Raw genomic sequence first — 23,165 nt, forward strand, 5'->3', positions numbered from 1 at the left:
CAGCAGTCAAATGTTGGATCACAGGACCAGAGCTGCTATAAATAAAGTCCTGGCTGACTACGCTCAAATTAGTCGGAAGAGGGCAGAGTGATAGTAGGAGGGCTTTTTCCGTCTCTCTCACTCCAGCATTCACCCTGTTTCCACCAATAAGCCCAATGAGCCGAGTGCGCACCGCCCACTGTCGATGTGTGTATTTTTTTCTCCTCCTTTCCGTTCTTCTTTTCTTTTTTTTTTTTTACAACAGGACTGGATGTGTAGAACGTCACATGTTGTTCCCCCTCCTCAGTCCGGACACTGGCAGACATGTGTTATTTATTGCTCAGCTGTGGGAGAAGACGAACGCTCGCACAACCGGCTCTGGAAATAGAGGATTAAAATAAAGCGCGTCGTTTCTTTAGCAACTCGAGGAGAGGAAGCATTGTGTCTGATAGCGAAGGACAGGAGAATGGCGAGTCCGCCAAACACGGGAGATCCTCCGTCTTTGCCTAGTAATACAAACGCGAACAACAACATCAAGAAATGCGGATATCTAAAGAAGCAGAAACACGGACACAAGCGCTATTTCGTTTTAAAAGAGCCGAGCGAAGGTTTACCTGCCCGGCTGGAGTACTACGAGAGCGAGAAGAAATGGAAAAACAAATCGGCCGCGAAGAGGGTTATTCCTCTGGACTGCTGTCTCAACATCAACAAGAGAGCGGACGCCAAACACAAATATCTTATTGCTCTTTATACCAAGGACGAGTATTTTGCCGTGGCGGCAGAAAACGAGCAGGAACAGGAGGGCTGGTACCGGGTGCTGACGGATTTAATGGCAGAGGGGAAAGTATACGACGGCTCAGCGTCCAACTCTGCGTCCTCGCTGGTTGGCTTCGACGAGGCGAGCTACGGTGTAATAACGCCGGTTACCGCCGCCTACAAGGAGATATGGCAAGTGAATCTGAAATCCAAAGGCTTGGGACAAAGCAGAAATTTGATCGGAGTGTACCGGCTCTGTCTCTCCAGCCGGACTATCAGCTTTGTCAAGCTGAACTCGGAGGTTGCCTCCGTCATTTTACAGCTAATGAATATCCGGAGGTGCGGCCATTCTGACAGCTTTTTCTTCATTGAGGTTGGTCGATCTGCAGCCACGGGTCCGGGGGAGTTTTGGATGCAGGCGGACGACTCTGTGGTGGCGCAAAATATCCACGAAACTATCTTGGAGGCGATGAAAGCCATGAAGGAGCTGTCGGAATTCCGTCCGCGCAGCAAGAGCCAGTCCTCTGGTTCAAACCCCATATCTGTCCCCACACGGAGGCACCTGAACAATCTGCCCCCCAGCCAGACCGGGCTCCCCAGGCGGTCGCGCACTGACAGCATGGCCATGACCTCTCCTGTGAGCAAATTGTCCTCCTGTCGAATACGCACGGCCAGCGAGGGCGATGGCACCATGGCACGCCCCATGTCAGTGACTGGCAGCCCCCTAAGCCCAGGGGTCCACAGGACCCTCCTGACCAGATCTCACACCATTGCAATGCGCCCTTGTCGGACGTTTGAATCTTCTTCCCTCCAGCACAGTAAGTCCATGTCTATGCCCCTGTCTCCGACCCCACCCATAGCCACCCCTAGCCTGGGGAATCTGTCCTCCTACCCAGACACTAGTGCTCCTCGCCCCTCCAGCTGCAGTGCCTCCTTCTCAGGCTCCCCCAGTGATGCAGGTTTCATATCATGTGAGGAGTATGGCTCCAGCCCTGCAGACGCGCGGGACCCGAGATTGCTGCTCACCCTACGCAGCAACACCCCCGAGTCTCTCAAAGCTGACACCCCCCCCTCCCGGGACGGCAGTGAGCTTGATGGCTACATGTTGATGGAGCGGCAGAATGGTTACCGCCGCTTAGCGGAGCTGGACAAGGCTTACCGAAAGCGAACGTACTCCCTCACCACCCCCCGCCAGCAGAGAGGTCCCCCCCAAGTATCTTCAGCCTCCCTGGATGAGTATACTCTTATGAGGGCCACTTACACCAGTGGAAGCCAGTCTTCTCGGAGGTGTCACACTGCCTCCCCTAAAGGCGTGCATCCTGAAGATTTCAGGGATGTTCAGATCAGCGTTGGCGGTCTCCAAGGTGACAGTGGCTATATGCCCATGATGCCAGGTGTGACACCACAGACATCATGGTCCAAGCATGACCTCTATATGCCCATGAGCCCCATGTGTGTTTCTGCGCCAAAGCAGATCATCAACCCCCGTTCACACTCTTCAGCGGGGCAGGCCCCACAGACAGACTCCCCTGGGAGTGTTTCTCTGGAGGACAGCGGCTATATGCGGATGTGGTGCGGAACCAAGATGTCGGTGGAGAGCACTGATGGAAAGCTCACCAATGGAGAGTACCTGAACATGTCTCCTGTTGACCCCCTGGTGTATCTCACACCCTCAGACTACATCCTCAGTCCCCCAGGCGGAGATCCCCACCCCCAGCAACATCACAAACAGCCTTATTCTTACAGCTCTCTACCACGCTCACTGAAAGGCCAGTTGCAGCGCAATGGGTCCACAGACAAAGACCAGTATGTGGTGATGTGTTTACAAAGACAGCGGATAGAAGAGGAGTCCAACTATTGCCCTGTCACTCCAGGAGACTCTGTGGCCAGCAGCTCTCCGGGGGAACCAAGCACCCATTCCTCTGCCCTATCTCCTCTCAGAGTGGCTCGGGTAGACGGAGGTCTGGGACACCGGAGTCGGGCGTGTCGGCCCACCCGCCTGGCCCTGGAATCCCTCAGAACACTACCATGTATGAGCGAACACCCGCTTCCCTCAGAGCCACGCAGCCCTGGAGAGTACATAAAGATAGACTTTAGTAGTGCTACTCACAACCTGCTGGCGTCCACAGTGTCGGCGAGCTCTGAGTCTCCTGTGAGTTTAATGTGTGCAGAGAAGGGATCGCTTCCGCTCTCAGACTATGCTAATATTGACATCGGCTCCCCGGGTCACCGTGGCTCACACCAACCCAGGGGTTCCCCCACTGCAGGGTGCCTAAGCCACACGCCTGAAGTCTTGACTTGCCCTAGTCTGGTGAACGCCCAAGAAGAAGAGAAAAAAAGCACAGAGAGACAGGCAGAGAAGAGGGGGATGGTAGAGAAATATCCTCTCCAACAGCAGGTGAGCCTGGTGTGTCAGCCTGCTCCAGTCAAGGATGACTACACCGAGATGACTTTCAGTCCACCTGCTCCTCTACCTGCTCTCTGCACCGCTGATGATGTTCCCCTCCCCACCAGCCCCACTGCCTGTGTCCAGAGACTCAGCCTCGAGAGCAGCATTGTGAATGGGGTGCCCCCTGTGCAAGTGGACTCATTTCTCCTGGGGGGTCCCTCGTTATCTGTCCCCCTTGTGGATCCACACAGAGGGGCCAAAGTGATCCGGGCTGACCCTCAGGGGCGGCGGCGGCACAGCTCTGAGACCTTCTCCTCCACCACCACTGTCACACCAGTGTGCCCATCCTTTGCTCACGACACCAAACGACACAGCTCTGCCTCTGTGGAGAATGTATCCCACACTGTTTGCAGCTCCGAGGGTTCCGACGAGGACTACGGCAGCAACAGCCCCATGTGCAGGGAGATGTCAGCTGGTTATCAAAATGGACTGAACTACATTGCCTTAAACTTGATGGAGGGAAACCTTGGAGGATGCAGGTTAGGGGGCTGCGATGGCCTCCTGAGGTTCAAGACGACAGCCTGTGGCTGCAAGGGGGGCATGAATGGGTTCAACACCAGCCCCTACGCCACCATGGGATTCAAGGAGACTGCCACGGCTGTGAAAGGTGAGCGTTTTCATACATGCCAAACAACTTCATTCATTTAGCAGGCTTTCATTCATGAAGGGAGTGGTGCCAGGGCTTAGGAGTAGGATAGAGATCCGCCTCAGGGCTACTCTTCTCTGCAGAGATAGGCTAAGCAGCACTTCTGAGCTAATTTTCATTCAAAGTTGATTTTTTTTTAACGAACACGCAGAGACAAAACAGCTTTATATGTGTGTCTGCAGTTTAGCCCACGTGTTTAACACTGACTATGGATTTAACCCACTGACTACATACACACATTATTTGAACCTTGCCCTTTTATATTAGACTAATTATCACACGTCTTACTGCTGTTCAAATCAGAGGTATTATATTCTATAGTGTCTTAGTGTATAGGCTAATGAAATGACAGTCATGCCCGTTTTACATGAACAGTGGTTAGGCTACATACATGTTGTGTGTTAGAACGGCATAATTGAGTCTGAAAGGCCACGGGAGCAGAGTGAAGTAAAGTTGTTTTTGAGCATTGCTGTTGGGTGTAGGCTGCGATGTTTAGATAGGGTTAGTCACCTACTCGTCACACCCAGGACACATCGACGAATCTCAAGGCTGGTCGACGCTGTTTGCATGGTCTTTGATCCGTGTCAAAACTGCATAGACATTAGAGATAATGTGGCAGAAGCACCGGAGAACAAGGATGTTTCCTTCCAAATAAAAGCTGATCTCCTTGAAGAGAAACAGAAAAGTGTATTTCAATACAGGACTCGCTCTGCAATTGAATGGATTTTTATTTTGCAACCATTTTATTTTGAAAGCTGTGGCCGGACTTGTTCTACTTTATCCTGGCTCGCTTGACGCTGCTGTTGTGTGAATGGTCTGCTCTGGTCTCCCCTCAGTGACGCAGTTTTATTCCACGTCAGTATTTCAAAAAACAACTAGTCTGATCCAGTGACGCATGCAGCACTACACATGATGCGCACATGGGAGTATCTAAAACAGGCAGAGCATAGTCTACGTCTCTATTTCCCATTTTATAACCACTGATTGCATCTTTTATAAGAAGAAGAATGAAATTCTTATGATGATGTGTGTCTTTGCGGGAAGGAGCAGTTACCATCAAAACATTGCCTTTCCCATCATTTTGTTCACCGTTGCGTCAGTGGCTGTTCATGCATCTCTAGATGGTGGGGGTTGTTTTCCGGGACATGTCAGACGTTGCTGTTGTTTCGAACAGAAAACACACACTGTGTCGGGATCATCGTGAGTCAGAAGGGCAGTGTTCCTGATGGTGAAATACAAGAGTTTAATTGGTGTTTGTGGTTTCACAACCAAGTTGTCTCTCTTTGTCTCTGTCTCTGTCGGCTCTCATGCTCTTGAGTGCAGTCAGCGTGGGGCTTGGTGCAAGTCATCGTGTTCCCCAGAAAAACAAGTGAGTCAGTTGTTTATCAATTGTCAGGTACTGGGTTTCAGGACTGGAATGTGGGCAGTGTGCAAAGGTTGCTGGGAGAGGTGAATGCTCCCTTGTTTTTCTATCCTGGTGGGATGGACTCAGAGAGGAGGGTTTAGAGGATTCTTTTTTTTTTTTTTTTTTTACTGTGAGCAACTTCACAAACACCCTGAAGAAAACGTTTTACACAGAAAGGGGGGCACTCTCTAATGTTTCGTACAAACACGTATGACTTGTACACGTATTTGTGAACCCTCACACTTATTGAGGTCCAGTTACAGGGCTGAAATATTGAATTTGTGCACCACAATGGAGACGTTTCTCCAAGGTTACAAGAGCAGGGGAGGAGGAGGAGAGAGGGAGCTGAGGAACAATGGTGAAAGATGCATGACTTGTTTTGTTTTTCATGTACAACAAAGTAGACAATTGAGCCGTCTGGAGGGGGAGAGAGTGAGGGGGGAGGAGTAAGAAGGAAAGGAAGAAAAGAAAAGCAGAAAGCGATAAAGATCATTCCGGTGAGAGTTGGCTTTTGCCACTGTATTTCCGTTACATAAGCCCTTCCTAACAAACAAATACCCATGTACATAATAGTGAATGACCCTGCTCTCGGATCGGGGATGTGTCCAGTGTGGCATGTCATTGATACTCTCTCATCAAAACACAAATACACTTCTGTTGCTCGTGTGTGTGTGTGTGTGTGTGTGAGAGGAAAAAGATGGCATGACGGTTTACTACAAGATGGCAGGCTTTACCACATTCTCTTGTTCTCACCGACTGAACTATAGTTCCATGCGGTGCGTCGGTTTGAAACAGGAACACGAGGAAGTCAAATCCCCTGTCCTTATTTGACATCTGACGTTTTTTTGGGGAGAGACGGAGAGGAAAGGGAGACCCTGCTCCTCAGCTGCTGAGCAGATCCTGCCTGTCTGTCTGTTTATGGAGGTTTTTTTTATGGCTCGCCGAGGAATAGTTGAGTCCGTTAGTTGAGAGGTTACACTGTTGTTGTTTGGGTTTTGGCCCTGACATGGCGGTCCGGGAGAGGGGGGGAGGGGGGGGGTGATGGGGCAGAGGAGGGGGGGGGGCTGTTTAGCTTTCAGTGCACGCCTTCTGGCCCTGTCCACAATGTCAGTTACTTGACCTTTGAACTAGCGCTGTGTGTGTGTGTGTGTGTGTGTGTGAGAGAGACTCCGAGCGCGGGGGGGGGAGGAGGAGGATATTGTCATAGGGGCTTGTCCAGAAATCCACACACCGCCATCTCTGGTAAAAGCCAAACAGGGAGGCTTGTGTGCTATTTTTTTCTTTTTTTTTTTTACGACTTCTTACTCCCATTCTCTGGCTGTCCTCATCGCACCTCTCCTTTTAGAGTAAATCTCTCATGCCACTTCTCTTTTCTCCATTGAAGCCGCTTTATCATCCTCCCATCGCCTTCTTTTCCCACCACGGTCCTCGTCTATCTAATGCATCTCTCTCTGGCTAAACGGTGCAGACAGGGGAGAGGACTGACTCACACTCTCCATGCCTTTCATTTGTGGGCCCAGACTGCCTCACCACCACCACCCCAAACACACACTCATTCCCACTTTGTCTGTGTGTCTTCCTCTCCTGTGTGTGTGTGTGTGTGTGTGTGCACATATACGCAGCCATCAGCAGATGGCGGAGGGGCGGTGGGTGTAGGGGGGGGGTCAGGGGTTTTGCACCTGCCCTGCCAAGCAGTGCTCACTGGTTATCAGGCCCTTCAGAGGAGAGTGACAATACGCTAATGACTGGCCACCATCTGCCACAACAACAACAGGGAGAAGGTGGGGGGTGTGGCAAGGCAGTTTCAAGAAGCCATATCCCCCACCTCCCCCCTCCACCCACACACAGACACACCTTCTCCACACTTGTGTTTTTCCTGTTGTTATCTGACCTCAGTGGACATTGGCTTTTCACACAACAGGCCTTTAACCGTGCATTAAACAATTAGCTAATCATATCTGATCAGCGACACTAACGAGGCTCTCGCTCCTCTCGCTGCTTGGTTTATCTCGCGCTGCCAACAACAATAACGCACAATTAATATCCAACTGGTTAGAAGGATTGATTTGAAGTGTTCAGAGCTCATTGCTGATGACCGATTTATCCTTTTTCAAACAAAAAATCCAAACTTTCTCTGGTTCCAGCTTCACTAATTAATTGGTCAAATAATGAAAATAATACCTATAGTTGCAGCCCTCGAAATGTCTTTTGTTGTGAATCATGAGCTGGCTGCTAAACAATAATCTTTTTTTTTTTTTATGCAAGAGGGAACCGAAGAAACATGTTTGTCTTTCAGGTTTGATATTTGACAGAAAAGCTCCATATATACACAGTATGTACTGTAGAAAGTACACTTTTCTAGTGTAATAATAGGGTTAGGTTTTATTTGTGCAGCCTGTCTTAAGCCGAGAACAATTACCTTGATTATTTGATTACATTTTCAGGAACATTCAGTCTTTGTCCTCACCTGTTTTGTACAGCCCTCCCCTACAGGTACAAAAACACACACACACACACACACTCACACACACACACACAAACAAACACAGCGCTCCTGGCCGTCTGATACATAACTCTTTGAGTAAAGTAGGGCGGGATGTTCCAGTCCTCGATGGGGGGAAAAAAAGTCAACCATCCATATCCTCAATTTAGCTTGGCGTTAAGAAGGATTACATTCACTTCAGGATTAGACATTGTTGAGTGGCTTGTTTTGTCTAGAGGATGAGGAAGAGATAGAGCTTCTGTGTGTGACAGGAGTGCACATGTCGTATAGTACACACAACAGGTCCGCTGGCTTCAGGCCGATTTTGAAGTTTTTCATTCATGAATAGTCCAGCACATCATAAACTCTTTTCTATCTCTCTGGACCCTGATACTGTATTAATCCTCCTCCATAGAGGTGTATTATATAGTTAAGCATAGGATTAGCTCTCAACTGGGAGGATTTGCTGCTTTTCTTGGTCATGATGATAGTATATTAAAAATCTTTGGGTTTTTACCCTGTTGGTCAGACTAAACAAAACATTTCAATTCACCATTGGTTCATGGAAACCGAGATTGGTTTATTTCACAATGTTCTGACTTTTTATAGACCGAATGCTTTTGTAATTAATCGGGGAAAAATGAAAATAACCAGTTGCCGGTTGCAACCCTTCGTTCTTTAGCATTTTAAAAAGCCTCGCTGTCAGTGCAAAAAGGTTTTAGAAATGAGATAAGATTGAAAGGATTATCTGGAATATGGATGAGTCAGCAGGATAACCGAGTCAACAGTGGTTGTTGTTTTTGTTTTGCTGGTTCAGACAGAGGTGTGGGAGGTCAGAGGTGAAGACTTAGTCCGTGTTGGTTCGTATAGGAGCGCTGCTGTAGATCAGGGAGGAGCCAGCAGGAATGTAAACAGAGCACATCTGAGCCCGCTGATCCGTAGGAGGAAACCTGCTCGGAACATCACTTTTGTTGCTTGCAGGAGCTCATTTTCGACCTTACAGCTGATGAGCCTCCTCCTTTTGTTGCTGCTCAGAAATACAGTTGGGGAAGTTTCCCCATAAGCTCATTAATTTACAACGCGGAACTACTCGAGCAGGTGATAATGCATCAGCAGACACGGGGACGTGTTTACTCTGCCTCTGAAGCACCAGAGAGGCTGCGAATACATGCCTGTGTGTGCGTCCTAGTCCTCAATGGAGCATGGCTAAATTTAGCCTGTGAGATCTAAATAAATAATGAACAGAGCTTGAATGTGTGTGTATGTGGGTTGGGACAGGGGGCCACAGACGTGGATTGCTGGGGGGGGGAGGGGAGGGGAGGGGTGTGTGCATGTGCTCCAAAAAGAGGAGGGGGTAGGAGCCGTTGGGTTCATTCCCCCTGCTGGACCACTGCTCCCTTCTATAAACCCCACCCCCCAAATCTGTCTGCCCGCCCACTCTTTTCTCCGATCAGCATGTGTTTGAATAGCAGTGTGTGTGTGTGCGCGGTGAGTGCCCATACGGCACATTGTCTTGTTGCACTACTGCTTGTTCATACAACAATAATAATAATGTTTATATGTGCACCTGGTTGCTAGTCTCAGCCGTTGGTGATTCAGTTCTCCTTCCCGGCACGTTGCAGTCATTCTCACCCAAGTGTCTTCCTCCACAGGCCAATGCCTGGCCCAGCCCCTCCAGAAACACACACACACACACACGCGCACACAGATTGTTATGGACCTCACAGATCCCATGACCTCACTGCATTCCCAGTCCTCTCTGTCAGGTTGATTCTGTTACTGTGGTTTTTCCACCACTTCCAACCCTCAGTGTTTCTATTTTCTTCTGTCTCAATGGAGATACAGAGCTAAGCCAGCACAGGTTGCCTCAGGAGGAAAATTAACTATTTTAACTTTCAAGTTAACTCTGGTGGTTCCATACTTTTGCTTATCAGACATCCCTGCGGATCTGTGGAAATGCACCAGCCTATTCAATGTGTGTGTGCCCCCCCCCCTCCCCCACCCACTGTGATGTTTTGGACATCAGTAAGTGTTGGGTCAAGTGTCTATAAAGCCCAAGTATTGACATCAGCCTCTGATTTTCCTTTACAGCGTGTATGTATAGGGCAAAGACAGAGAACAGATGTGTGTGTGTGTGTGTGTGTGTGTTTATGGAGGGAGTAGTTGAGGAGGGGGTAATAGTGAGGACTCTGAATGAAAGGTTTGTTTTAGAGAATGACCATCACATCCAGCTTTGTGAAAACAGCTCTTGTTCGTGGCTGGGGAAGAGGGAGAGGAGACGGCGAATGAGGGAAGAAATGCAGCCGTGTAGAGGGGCTTTGTGTGTGTGTGTGTGTGCGTGTGTGTGTGTCAGCGTCAGCCAAGACTTCCGCTCTCATTTGATAGCTCTGCATGCAAATGAAACCTCACAAACAAGTACACCGGGGCAAGGGTCGGCACAGCTTTCCACTGGGAGAAATGTGACACTCTGAAGACCCAGGGTTTATAGTATGTGAAAACACACAGCTGTGCTGTGTGTGTGTGTGGGAGTGAACCTGGCATTCTTTTGTTTGTTTGACTTTTGTAGGTATGCAATCAACAATACCTGTGTGTGTGTGTGTGTGTGTGTGTGTCTGTGTGTGTTGCTGTGTGGGAGTGTTGTTGCTGTATCTTTTGCCGTCATTGGAGACTGCTCTGTGTCAGCTGCACAGTGCTAAATGCCACTCTGTTTTTCCCTTGCTGTGAAAGCACCTGCCACTTCAGTGTCTACCAGCTGAGGAACACACACACACACACACACACCTACACACACACACACACGCACACGCACACGCACACGCACACGCACAAGCCGCTTGAAGAGCACTTTTTCCTTACTTGGTAACAGTGGGGGTATCCATTTGAACCCCCCCCCCCCCCCCTCCTTCTCTACTGCTCCATAATAAATCACATATACTGTATGTACGCACACTTAAATCACGTTTCTGAGGGGAGTATTGACCAACAAATCTCATTCAGTTAGATTCAACTTCATGTCTTTAAATCACATGACAAGAAACTCACTTGTGTTTTTTCTTTCTTCTTCTTCTTCTTTCAGAATGAAGGCTCCTCCCTCTTTTTCCTGTGAACGTAGGATTTCACTGCAGCCGAGTGATGAGGTCGCCCCAGCGACAGCTGGACCATGCGCTGCAGTCGATGTCCTTTGACCTCTTTGCCGCCTTCGATGGCCACGGGGATGGCCATCACCATGGCAACACGGACACTTGACCCTTGCCCCAAATCTTCCCTCCGCTTTTCTCGGCACCAAAACATTCAGGCGCTAATGCTGGTGTTGTACTAGATTACTTAACAAATAACAAGAACTTAAACAGACTATTAACTCTAACCATAGATAGGTTACTATTTATCTCTGTGCATAGGCCTGCAAAATTGTTCTGCAGTATAACGTTATTTTACTTCTTACTATTGTTATTATTACCATTCTTACACTTTCAACTGGTGTTTTGGCTCCAGCCAGTAGATCCTCTCACCTAAAAACCTGTGAACCAAACCTGGAGAGCAAAGTGTGCACACACATACACGCAAAAACCCTTTTCATGCATACAGATTACATATATTTATTTATTTATTTATCATGTATGTATGCATTTAATGAAGTGTGTGTGTGTGTGTGAATTTGTATACAGATTGTACTGCAAAAAGAACTGTCCTTTATGAACATATTTAAAAATCCAAGTTAACATTTTGCTAAATAAAAAATCAAAAACCTACCTCAGCTGAACCCAGGTTGGTACCAATTCACACAATATAAATATATATGAAATATTTATTTTCAGAGGTGAATGTTTTTTTTGTTTTTTTAAAAAAAATCACCAATCCAAAGCCTTACTCAAGCCATCAGCCCCAATCTGATGGACCTTTTTAAGTTTGGACCTATAAACACGCATTATATCAAAGATTGAACCGATCATCTTACAGACTGAATGTTCATCAAAGCCGAAAATGAGAGACGGCCTCTCTGAGATTAAGTTCTTTCCTCTCCCCATCTTACATTTATGACAGGATTATGTATTAAAGATCCAGAGTAATATATTTATTAATATGCCTGAAATGGAGGATTCACACGCGAACAGAATACCCAGAGGACTTTTAGAGGAATACCTGACATTGCATTGCGTAACCCGTGCATGCAGGTGTCACACATCCAAACATTGCAGCATGAACCAGGTCCAACTGGACCTGACCACCAGATCTGTGGCCTGTCTGAGCCCAAGTCTCGGCACCTTTATACACTTTACCTACTCAGCCACGGTTCACCTGTGATATCCTGCACACCCACACACCCTGCAGGAAGTTATGACCTGTCAGGAAAAGGGACGGAGGACATGAATGTTTGAAGTTATTTATACAAAGTAACTTGACAGCTCAGAATCTTAAGTTTTCTCACCTGATGCCTCTTTGCGGAGCGCTGTCACACCACATGGTTGGCTGGCAGGTGCAGGCAGCGCCGGGCGATGTATGACGCAGTCAGACTGGCTGTTTAATGAGCCGCTCGATAGCTTGAAACCACTTTGAGCTAAGAGAGAGCCAGGCGGGACACGCCAGAGCTAATGCATGGTCTTGCACTTACAAACTTTCCAGATTGTAACACAAGACACATTGAATGTAGTACATGCTGTGTTCCGGGCTTGGGAACACACAACCCGACAAAACACCCCCCAGCAACTGCAACAACATCAACGAAACACGCAGAGGTACTGAATCGAAACTATGACGCAGATACAAGCCTCTCTTTATTCATTTGAATTCACTGGTACTTAACCGTTGCCTGTACACTGTAAATAGTGAAAGATAAATTACATTTTAGCAAACGCTGAGAAACTTTGAGAGATGTTAAGTTAAATAACTTATGTTGTTTGTACTGTACATATTATGTGTTTGAGTGAACTTTCTGATACAACAAAAGCACTAATTAAGTTATAGGCTAACCAGTATGGTTTGGCTTAGATTTTTTTAAAACTGTCATGGGATAGTCTTGTTAAATGGATGCCACTATGAGGACATTTTCTAATGCTGTAATTCTGATAAAAAGGATTTTAAGAGAAGTCATCAATACTTCACAAAATTAATTCTTGTTACTTCGGTACAACACAAATGGCATATATGCAATATTTACACTTTTGAAAATTAGTTTACAAGACGTACCAAATGTATAAATACTGTTAATAATGTTTGTTAATCCTTAAAATCTGATTTTTTTGCTGTTTGTGCATTTTTTTTTCTCTCCAAATTTGAAATGAAAACTTTTTTGCTGTTTGTTTTTTGCTAATCAAGCCTCTTGGTGTTTTGAGCAGTGTTTTGCATTTGGATAATGTTTCAAGTTTTTATTCAGCATCTAAAGGTTACGATATGGGCTTATCTTGCTGTGTCTTTCATTGTGAATATTTCATATCTTGCATATTGTGATGCTACTAAGAGATGATAATTTAAACTTAGTTCATTGCTTTAGATTGTATTGATTCTTTATAGACACATGCAATAAATAATGATGTTATTTAAGAAAGCCATTCGCCTTTGTGTTTCCGTTCTCCGCCCTCTCTCCTCCACATCACATCACAAACGAGCCCCAGCTTTTCATCTTTCATTTCAATAGGCACTCGCCGGAGCAGATGTTTCAATTCAGTTTCCTGCCTCTTTCATTAAGAAAACCTTCATTAGGAAAGAGAGGACATATCTAGATTCACTTTCATTTCCCATGTCCCTCCTTGTTTTTAAAGCCCTGCTCCCTATTGAGCAAGAGTGCATTAAGAATTGGGTGTAGGCCTAACCTGGTGTTGCCTCCAGCATTAGCATTGTTATTGTTTTTCTGTGCTTCGCGCCCAGTCCCCACCCCCAGCAATAGTAATTAGACCAGCGTGTTGAGACAGCCCCTGAAACTGGGAGGGGATAAATAATATTGAGATAGGATTATGATTTTTGCGCCCTTAGCCGTATGCTGTCGGATTATCCATTCTCACAGCCCTGGTAATTAAAACGGTAATTAATGCTAAGAAATTGTTCTAATTGTCTACTATGGCTATAGTGGTCTATGTTTGGATGGGAGGAGGGGCCGGCTTTTAGGTTGCATGTGCTGGGGGGAGGGACATGACTTGTTTATACTTCAATCTTAAGTATGTGAGCAGCACAGATGGAAAGGAGGGGCAGGTTGTAGACAAATGTGCAGGTTGACTGCCAGAGGAAGGGCAGAATGGTAGCCTAAAGGTAGGTCCCTTCTATTAGACAGATTTGTCTCTGCAGCATACGTAGAATCTAGGAGGCTAATGAGAGATCAGAATCAGAGACAGCAAAGTATGACATGTTCTCTGGAAACTAAATCTCATCCATCACTGGTCTCTCCATCGCTCCTGTTCTCCCTCTTGCTGCTAAAGTTTAATTAAAGACTCTCATTAAATTGTAAAGAAGGGATAGAGAGTAAGCTGCAGGCCATTAGTCTCTCTGTCTGTCAGCTCTATCCTTTACTGCTCACTGTCAAAGACCGGTCAGGAGGAAAGGCCAATGATAATACTTGCGTTACGATGTTGAAAGAGTTAAACAGAAGATAATGCCTGATCATAGCCTCTATGTACCATGCAAATCACTGTTACAGTGAGATAATGCAAACTCAATGACCTAGCTTGCCCGCGAATATCGCATATTAAATATGTGTCGGCTAGTGTTTGAATGTGTGTGTGAGTGCTTATGTGTGCACGTGACAATGTGTGTGTGTGTGTGTGTGTGTTTGTCTGGATAGGAAGGTCGGTCATGCAACAGTAGATAGGTCCATATGAGCAGCGTAAAGTAGCCAGTTGCCCCAGGGAGTCATCTGCCTTATGGACAGAGACCTGCAGCAGCACCACAGGAAATGGAATGTTTCCGGAAAGCTGTCTGGGACACGCCACTACATTAGTGGCGTGTGTGTGTGTGTGTGTGTGTGTGTGTGTGTGTGTGTGTGTGTGTGTGTGTGTGTGTGTGTGTGTGTGTGTGTGTGTGTGTGTGTGCTTTTGAAAGGGTTTGTGCATGTCCCCTACAACAACAACAACAACAATCAGTCTTCAATTGGTTTGTGCGACCGGCCTCGGCCGATGTGCAACATCTTTTCTAGAGTGCACTAGAGAGAGCGAGGTTACTGTGAACACAAACATATAACAGACTGTAAACGTAAAAAAACAACATTATCACCGTAATCTCCATGAAGGGAGACATTGCACCCCTACATACTGCTTGATAACTGCAATTTTACAGGTTCATTGCATGCCACACTGCGAGATTGGTTTGATAAACTCTTGGTTGCAACCTAACGGTACAATATATATTGTGAAAACATGTCTGGTGTGACAAATGCTAAGAGTATTGCATTGCTACAATTTAAATTAGAAATAAGAAAATAAATAATGCAAGCAATGAGACGTCCTGAAAATGTGTTAATTATTTTCCAACTCTGTTTTAGATGCCAAAGCTCTAAATTTAAACAAAGGTTTTAAACACATTTCCCTCATGATTGTTTCAGCGATTGATTGGTTGGACGGCCTAAAAAACACAATGTATAGGCTTTTGCCTTGGTAGCACGTAAAGTGGTGTTGATGTTGATGTTCATGGATGTTTCCATCAGGTTTCTCCAACAGAACCCTGTTGAAAGATACTTTATTCATACTTAGACATGACAACATTAGTGTTCTTGGTCTGCTGGAAATGGAACTGGCTGAAATCCACACAGGTGACACCACAAAAAGTCTCGAAGGCAGAATGATCTTCTTCATCTGATCCCAGGCCAAATATTTGGTTTTCCTCAGGCTCGCTGAAGCCTGTCTGCAGATGTGGTCTGGTGACTCGCAGATTCATCGATATTCAGGTTCCCAGATATTTACCCACAAATCTAAAGAGCAGGAATGCAAACACTTCAGCCTACAGGATCGATTTCACCATATTTGAATATATTCTGCACAGGGGAGAATTAATGACAGGTTTGAGAGAGAGAAAGAGAGAACATACCCTGACACACCCATTTGACTCTTGACTTGTGTGTGTGTGTGTGTGTGTAACAGAGCTTTCTTTAACTGTGAACAGCTATTCAAATAGTGCTTCCTATATGTATGAGTTTCCACCATGGTCAGTGAATATCATTAGCTTAGCTGTCTCTCTCTCTCTCGCTCTCCCTCACACACATACACACACACACACACACACACACACACACACGGTTAACATGGGGAGCTGGAACACGCTTGTGTCATCCTTTTAGTGTTGCATCATCTACTAGAAAAAGTTCAGTCAACAATAGTTAACTTCCTCTTTCCAGTGAATTGTGAGGATGTACAAACTGTTTTTAGACATTTTACACACACACACGCACACACTGACACGCACACATGAACGTACAGTCACACTAAGCAACACACCTTTTGCACACTGTTGTAAACCTCTGTCAATGTCCAAATAAATATATTGTACGTACGGGAGCAACGCCTGACGAACTAACTGAGAGAACAAAGTCTGTATTAAAAGAAGAAAAAGCCGATCTGGATATTCATTTATTGATAAGATAGACAGGATGGAATGGTGGGGTTCAGGCTGACAATGTTCTACAACATCATACGTAACTAGCATTTTACATTTGATTAAAAGTTAAAAGCAGTACGGGCAGCTCTTCCAGGCTTTTAGGATTTCATACTCTTCTGTTTACTACAAGGACCCTGAAACTATGATCCTTGAAAAAAAATGAGTCAGTATGGAAGTCCCACTTGGGTCTTCATGTATTTTACAGGAAAGTGTGGGAGTGCCTGTTGCTCACTTGCATGAATCAGTGTGTGTTTGCCTGAGTTTCAAAGTACTGTATGCATGTGTGTTTGGTCAGCCTGTTCAGCAGACATTCCCAGCTGTTTTCCAGGTATAGTGTTCTCACGCTTCTTGTGCATCTCCTGTTTCTCACGCTGGCTGCTTTGACTGTAATCCCTTCCAACACGTGCACACACACGTGCACACACACACACACACACACTGCCCCACCTCTTTACCTGGCCACCAGGTAAACAGAAACCCACCTCGCACACTCTCTCACACACCCCTTCCTGTTGCTAATGATAGAGAGGCAGCCACAACAAAGACAGGACAAGGGGAAATAAGCACAATCCCAAACAAACACAAAGAGGCAATGGGACAAGTAAGAGGTGACGAGGGAGGAAGAGGCAGGTAAGAGAGATGGAAAAACAAAGACAGAGGGAACGTGGGAGGTGGAGATGAGATGTGGGAATGTGCGGGAAAACCAACACGATGAGCTCATGCTCTCTCCTGGCCCTGCCCACCGTTACGTGACTCACACTTAGCAGGTGCGTCTGCTTGTGTGTTTACAGCTGCGGGTCAACTTCGGGCGTGTCCTCATTACACTGCTGGGGGAACATGTTTCCTCAAGCACAGGTAGAGCTATTCATCACACCAGTGTTTCAACGACTTTGCTTCTTTGTTACCCCGCTGCTTGGCCTAAAGTCAAAGAGACTATGAGCAACAGAAGAAGATTTGATTTGATTTTAAAATCAAACTTTCTGAAACTTAAATTGAGAGAAACAGTAGCTCTGCAGAGTGTATGGTGTAAGGGTCACACATTTGGAAACTCTTTGAGTATGCAGTCCCTTGAAAGTAACTGCAACCTCCCTGAGAGGGAGGTTTTTTCAGGAGTGGGCCCCTGCTGCAGGTCTTCTGCTCTCCTCCCTGTTTTTTCCGAAAAGTGATGGATGTGGTTGTGGGAGACGGCACACGACCTGCAGACGGCCACCAGCTCCTTACAAGGAAACACCATCTGCTTTTTTCATTCTTTCATGCAAACCTTTATTTAAGACTCTGGGATGAATTGAGAGAGACTCTCGTTTTCAATTATGCTGAGCATGAACAAAGATATTAAACATTCAGTAAGCAAACAATCAATAAGTCAACCAGTTGAAGTAGAAATACAATCGCACACATCAAGAAACAATATCAGTTGAAACAGACTGATTACAGACTGATAGCTGGTATTAATTAAGTAAAACCATTTGGCTGCTGAGTGTCAATGAGCTGCATGTGTGTATCTCATTTGGTGATCATGTGTGTTTTGCATTCAGGGAAAACTCACAGCTCAGTTTCAACCTGTGTCTGTCGGCCCCCCTTGGTGCCCCCACGTTCAAACAAACTGCACCTTCCAATGGAGAAGATGTGATGAAGGGCCCTGTAGGGTACTTTCTGCCCCATCGCGAACAGCTGCTGCCCTTTTTATATTTTGCGCCCCTGCCCCTCAGACAGCCTGAGCCCGCCACTGAGGCCAACCTTGGTGAAATTCCAATACAAGCCTTTTCAACATTCAATTCTGAATATCTGTCACTCTGAAAATAACTTTGTTGTCTTTAGTATCCCATAATTCAGATAAATAAAGGTCAAATAAGTTGGTACACGCCAGGTCTCATTTAAAATGGCAATTTCTATGCATTTAATCATCCATTTAAAACAGGTATACACACAAGAGGGTTCTGATCTGGAGCATCTAATAAATAAAAACAATCAGTCCATCTCAGTCAAACTCCTGGTTAGTTTATACCAATGTGTGTCAGTGTCTGTGTAAATGAGTGTGTATACTAATGTCTGGAAGAATATGAGCACCAGCATCTGACTTGATGAATGTGTGGGTGTATGTCAAATATCCAAAAGGCAAAATCAGGGAACAAAATGTTTTCATTCAATGTCTTTATTGACAAGAAAATAACCCACACAAGTCCTCTGGACATGTTTTGGGATTCTCACTATTTGGTTTTCATTCTGTAACGAGACATGGGGACACCACGCTTGTTCATGAGAATTGGCTTCCAGTTGAAATCAAGGTGAAGCTGGGAATCGTGCATACACTGCCTCCACTAGCTAACAAGTCAGCATTAAACATTGGCTACCTACAGCCAATTGTGATAGAGGATGTGATGATTAGTGATTTAAGTGACAATTCACATTTTAAAAAGGCATGGTGTTTAGGAATGAAACCTGCTGCAATTTTTGCCGTTAAGTTGAACCCATGTCTTTATAAATAACTAAAGTTAGACGCAATTACAAGATGATGGCACATTGGATTTCCCCAGGATTCTCTTGAGTCAGTTGCTGTAAAGACACTGGGTAAAATGACAGAATTGACCACAAGCAGGAAACAAACAAACATGACTCTTGCTAAGGTACAGTATATTAACTTTATTTTTGAATTTTGCGATGAAACCAATGAAATGTTTATCTGTGACATGCGTTAAACCATAGTGTTACAGTAGTACATGTACAGAACAGTTATTAAAATGCAAACAACTTCTAAAGTCCAGTTCCATATCAATATCTTTGAGAAATCAGTTTATATTAGGTAACACTAGATAACTTAAGCTAATGGTCATACCAGCACAAGTACATCTATAAGGGCAACATCCCAGAGTATCTTCAAGTGTGTGTTTCATAGCTCATGAATCTAACTTTTGATTTATAAAAGAAAAACTATGTATTTCTCTTCATTCAAAAATGACATCTTCTTTCTTTAAATGTCAACAAACCACTAAAACCTGTGATAAAGAAATACACAGATCCCACGTCAAAGAGACACATGAAACCCAGTTATGGTTCTGCAAGTTCTCCATAGAGCCACTAATGATCTCTTGCCTCTGCATCCATGTTCTCCAAATTACAGTTAACAGTTGTATGATGTTCCCACTGTCTAACACTCAGCTGCATGGCCAACCATGCAGCTGAAGCTGAGAACACTGTGGTGTGTTTGTTGATGTTGTTAATGTCAGATCCTTGTTCCTCCAACAGTTAGGCATTATTATCAGTCAAAAGTGACACAATCTTAAAGGGCAGGACTTTTAGGGAAGAACAACTAATGTTATAGTATTCAGGTGAATGGATACGTGCACACGGTGTAGTGGAACTTTGAAATACTTATCTTGAAATTGTTCCTTGTATTCCAGAAAAATCTGAGAATTATATATTTTCGACTAATAGACATGAAATTAATGTTTTAATACTTATTTTTACTGCTGTTCGTCTGTATGATCTTGACCAGTAATCTCTCCATTCACCTCTCTTTACCTAACCTGTTCTTAAAATGTATTTGTCACTTTAACTGATGACCACAAATGTTTCAGTTCCGCTAGTCTCTGTGTCGCCTCTATCTCCATTTTTCTTAATCTCTGATAATGTTCCGATAGCTCAGGGCTCATGTCTTATCTTTCCGCTCTCGTATGACGCACAGCGCAGAGCAAGGACATGCCGGTTCGGCACTACACTGAGACAATGTCTTAGAATCGCTAATCTCAGAATGACTCCCTGCACTTTTCAAATGTTTCTATTTTTATTCGAGAGCGACGGGTGGATAGGAAGAGAGATAGAACGTGAACGAGAGCCGAAGGAGGATGTCATCATTTTTCACAACACCTAACACATATTCAGCCTGTGCATTGACCCCTGCATGAGGTGAGAGAGCGAGTCCCCCACAACAACACACAAGCAAGTGATAAACAGGAAAGGTGGATGGCAGCAGAAAGCGGAGCTCGTGAAGAGTGGGAGGAGAAGTGAGGGGGGATGGGCGCCTCATTTGGGAATTACCACATTATTATATGAATGATGGAGGCGGGTAGTGGTGAAGGCAAGATAAATAAACAAATTAGGGGAGCACAGGGTTGAAGAACACAACGCTCCTTCTTTCCAAGGCAAAGTAAGATACAACAGGGCAGAGAAAAACATTCATAAAATTGAGGCACGGATTGATTTCCCCACTCGCCTGTTCATTTCATTGACAACAGGAACAAAAAATGGGATTGGAGATACAAAAGATGTTGTTGTTTGGCTTCTCCTGTATCAGTGTAATGAAAGCTGTTTTCCATCATTGAGATCACACAGCAGGTTTGCTGAGCGCTCCAAAGACATTGACACTGTCTGGAAGTGGGCCATCAGTTTCCTTCAATCACCCTAATGCGGAGGGCTGTGAGGCTGACAGCCATCCATAGCCGAGTGATACCCCTCCCCCCCCCCCAAGCGCTAATAAACAAACACACGGCCTCCCCCAGAGTCCCCCAGGTGGTCTCAGTCAACAGATTGAATGGAGCATCACTCAATGATGGATCAAAAGAAAGACTGTCCACCCATCGCTCATCTTCTCTCCCCCCCCTCCCCGTCCTACCAGCTAACCTCTCCCCGCTCCTGTAGTCTTACGCTCTCGTTGATCCACCTTTTCTCGTTCAGCCCCATACTCATTCATCTTGGGTGTGCCTGCCCTGCTTTGAGCACAAGCCGAGGGGCTTTAGACCTCATCCCTCACTCGCCGTTCCCTGCAGGGACAAATAGGTCCCTGAGCGCCGCTGGTGAAGGATGAGACTGTTACACATAGAGACACTTTTTTTTTTTGTTGCTAATTAGTCTTTGCTCTTTCATGTATTCACTCTAACATTCAGATAGCAGCAAACTCAGTTCCCATATTCTGTACAAATGCATGAATGGGCTCCATTATTAAGTGTTTTCTTTTTTTTTAGAGATGTAGCTAGATGTCCTCTACACTTGTTATTTATATGGACCATACAATCCATGTCACATGGAAAGTAATGATTTCCTGCGGCAACACGCACCGTTCAAATGATTTCAAACACAAACCTATTTGCTGTTCACACATGGAACACACAATTTGAAATCACAATCTTGGAAGACACATATTGTGAAATGACAAACGGAACTACATTTTGTCTGAGGTATCTTCGTCGCAGTGCAGCACCGGGCAGAATGCTAAATAAAGTCAGCATAAGTTCCTGTCTGCAGTCACGTGCCCCTCTCAGTGCAACACCAGGGCTGTAACTGGGTTCAAAGAACATCACTTTACTAAGCTTTATGTCACCTCATGTCCCCTGATGTTGCTACATGAGGCTGATGATATTTTATATTTCTCTGATTCATTTAAAGACAAAAACTGGCCTGTGGCCCCAATCCCATTAATTACAAAACAGACTAAATAACTAACTGCCTGCATACATTTCTGCATGAGATAGAATAACCCAAGTCAGTATTTGTGCTAAAAAACAAAATTAAAAAATCACTAAATTGATAAATCAATGTTTCACAACAGATCAGCCATCCAATAACCTCTTTCTCAGCACTTTTTTCCATATGCTGAATAGGCAGCTAAAGAGGGCAGACAAGAGCCGACAGGACTGGACGCCCCTCGTCTCACACACAAGGAGTTGACTGGGAGGACTAGAACATGTCAGTATACTTTGTCGTCTGACGCTCCCTCCCTCCAGACCGATCTCACCTAATAGATCAATTCTTGCAGCTTTCCGAAACTGACAAGCCAACGTTCACACCCATTCCACACAGCGATTGACCAGGTGTGCAGAGGTAAGAAAGTGAGGAGGGTTTAAACTTCCTCCTCTTTATTACCTCTTTTCACACATCTGTATATGTACAAGCCTTGAAGCAAAAACTGTCTGGAAGTGTCTGTCTGACTTCCATACAGGCCTGGTGAAGTAGAAGAGCATCAGAACTGTACACGACAAAGAGAGAGAGAGAGAGAGAGAGACTGTCAGCGGCACAGTTTAGACTAGCAGTGTTATGCAAGTGTTGGCCTGGCCTGAGCACAGAGCATCATAACAGCTGTAATGAAAACCAGAGACAGAGAGTAGGCCAGTAAAAAGCTCCCATCACAACTCCAACCACACCAGGGAGAATTCAACCCCCCGGTTTACCCTTAACTGTAACAAGCTGTTTTTCTGAAACTACTTGTGGCCTGAGCCACTTTCCTTTCTCTTCATATTTTTCCCCAGTTCTTCACTTCAAATCCCTGCTACACTCTGCGCTCTCTCTCTCTCTCTCTCTCTCTCTCTCTCTCTCTCCCTCCCGTCTTTCTCTCTTCTTTTTCCTTGAGCATGAAAGCATGATAGGTTTTTCTCCCTCTGAGCGCTAGCAGAGCAACAACACATTCCTGTCCGCATTCCAGCCTCAGGAAAAACAGTCCGGAACATAATAAAAGGCCAAGCACGTCATTTGTTTTTAAATCCACTTGCTCGCTGGAACAAAGCTGTGCCGAGGGCACGACTGGGCAAATGTGTTTGTGCATAAGAGAAAGAGAGAGAGAGAGGGTTGTGTTTGTGTTTACATGAATCTGTGTGCATGTGTGTTTTTCTGTTTTTCTCTGTGGTAATGACGGCGTGACGAGCTTAACCCTCCGCCACCAACAATATACCGCACGGGCCTCCGCCCCAAGCACACGACCTGAAATACATGTGTTGAGAAAACACATTCACTGATCACACACACTGATCAGCTCACATCTCCAGTCGTTCAGCCTGTCAGCACATAAATACATCCATTTTTCTCTTCTAGCTGTAGTTATTGGCATTTTGTCCAACTTTGTCCCATTTCTCTAGTGTACTCCAGGTCACAGGAAAATCCCCAGATC

General features: G+C 45.4%; 1 protein-coding gene across 1 annotated transcript; it reads left to right on the plus strand.

Moving 5' to 3' along the window:
* Positions 1-254: 254 nt before the first annotated feature.
* On the plus strand, positions 255-13,171 carry irs2b (insulin receptor substrate 2b). Its single transcript, XM_079169710.1, has 2 exons — positions 255-3,791; positions 10,794-13,171. Exons 1-2 carry the CDS (start codon positions 446-448, stop codon positions 10,796-10,798), a joined length of 3,351 nt encoding a protein of 1,116 aa, XP_079025836.1. The 5' UTR covers positions 255-445; the 3' UTR covers positions 10,799-13,171.
* Positions 13,172-23,165: the final 9,994 nt, after the last annotated feature.

Source organism: Pholis gunnellus (genome assembly GCF_910591455.1).
Source record: "Pholis gunnellus genome assembly, chromosome: 12".
Lineage (NCBI taxonomy): Eukaryota > Metazoa > Chordata > Actinopteri > Perciformes > Pholidae > Pholis > Pholis gunnellus.

What these genes read in the sequence shown, in the direction of transcription:
- irs2b (XM_079169710.1), top strand. Translation starts at nt 446, where the DNA reads ATGGCGAGTCCGCCAAACACGGGAGATCCTCCGTCTTTGCCTAGTAAT.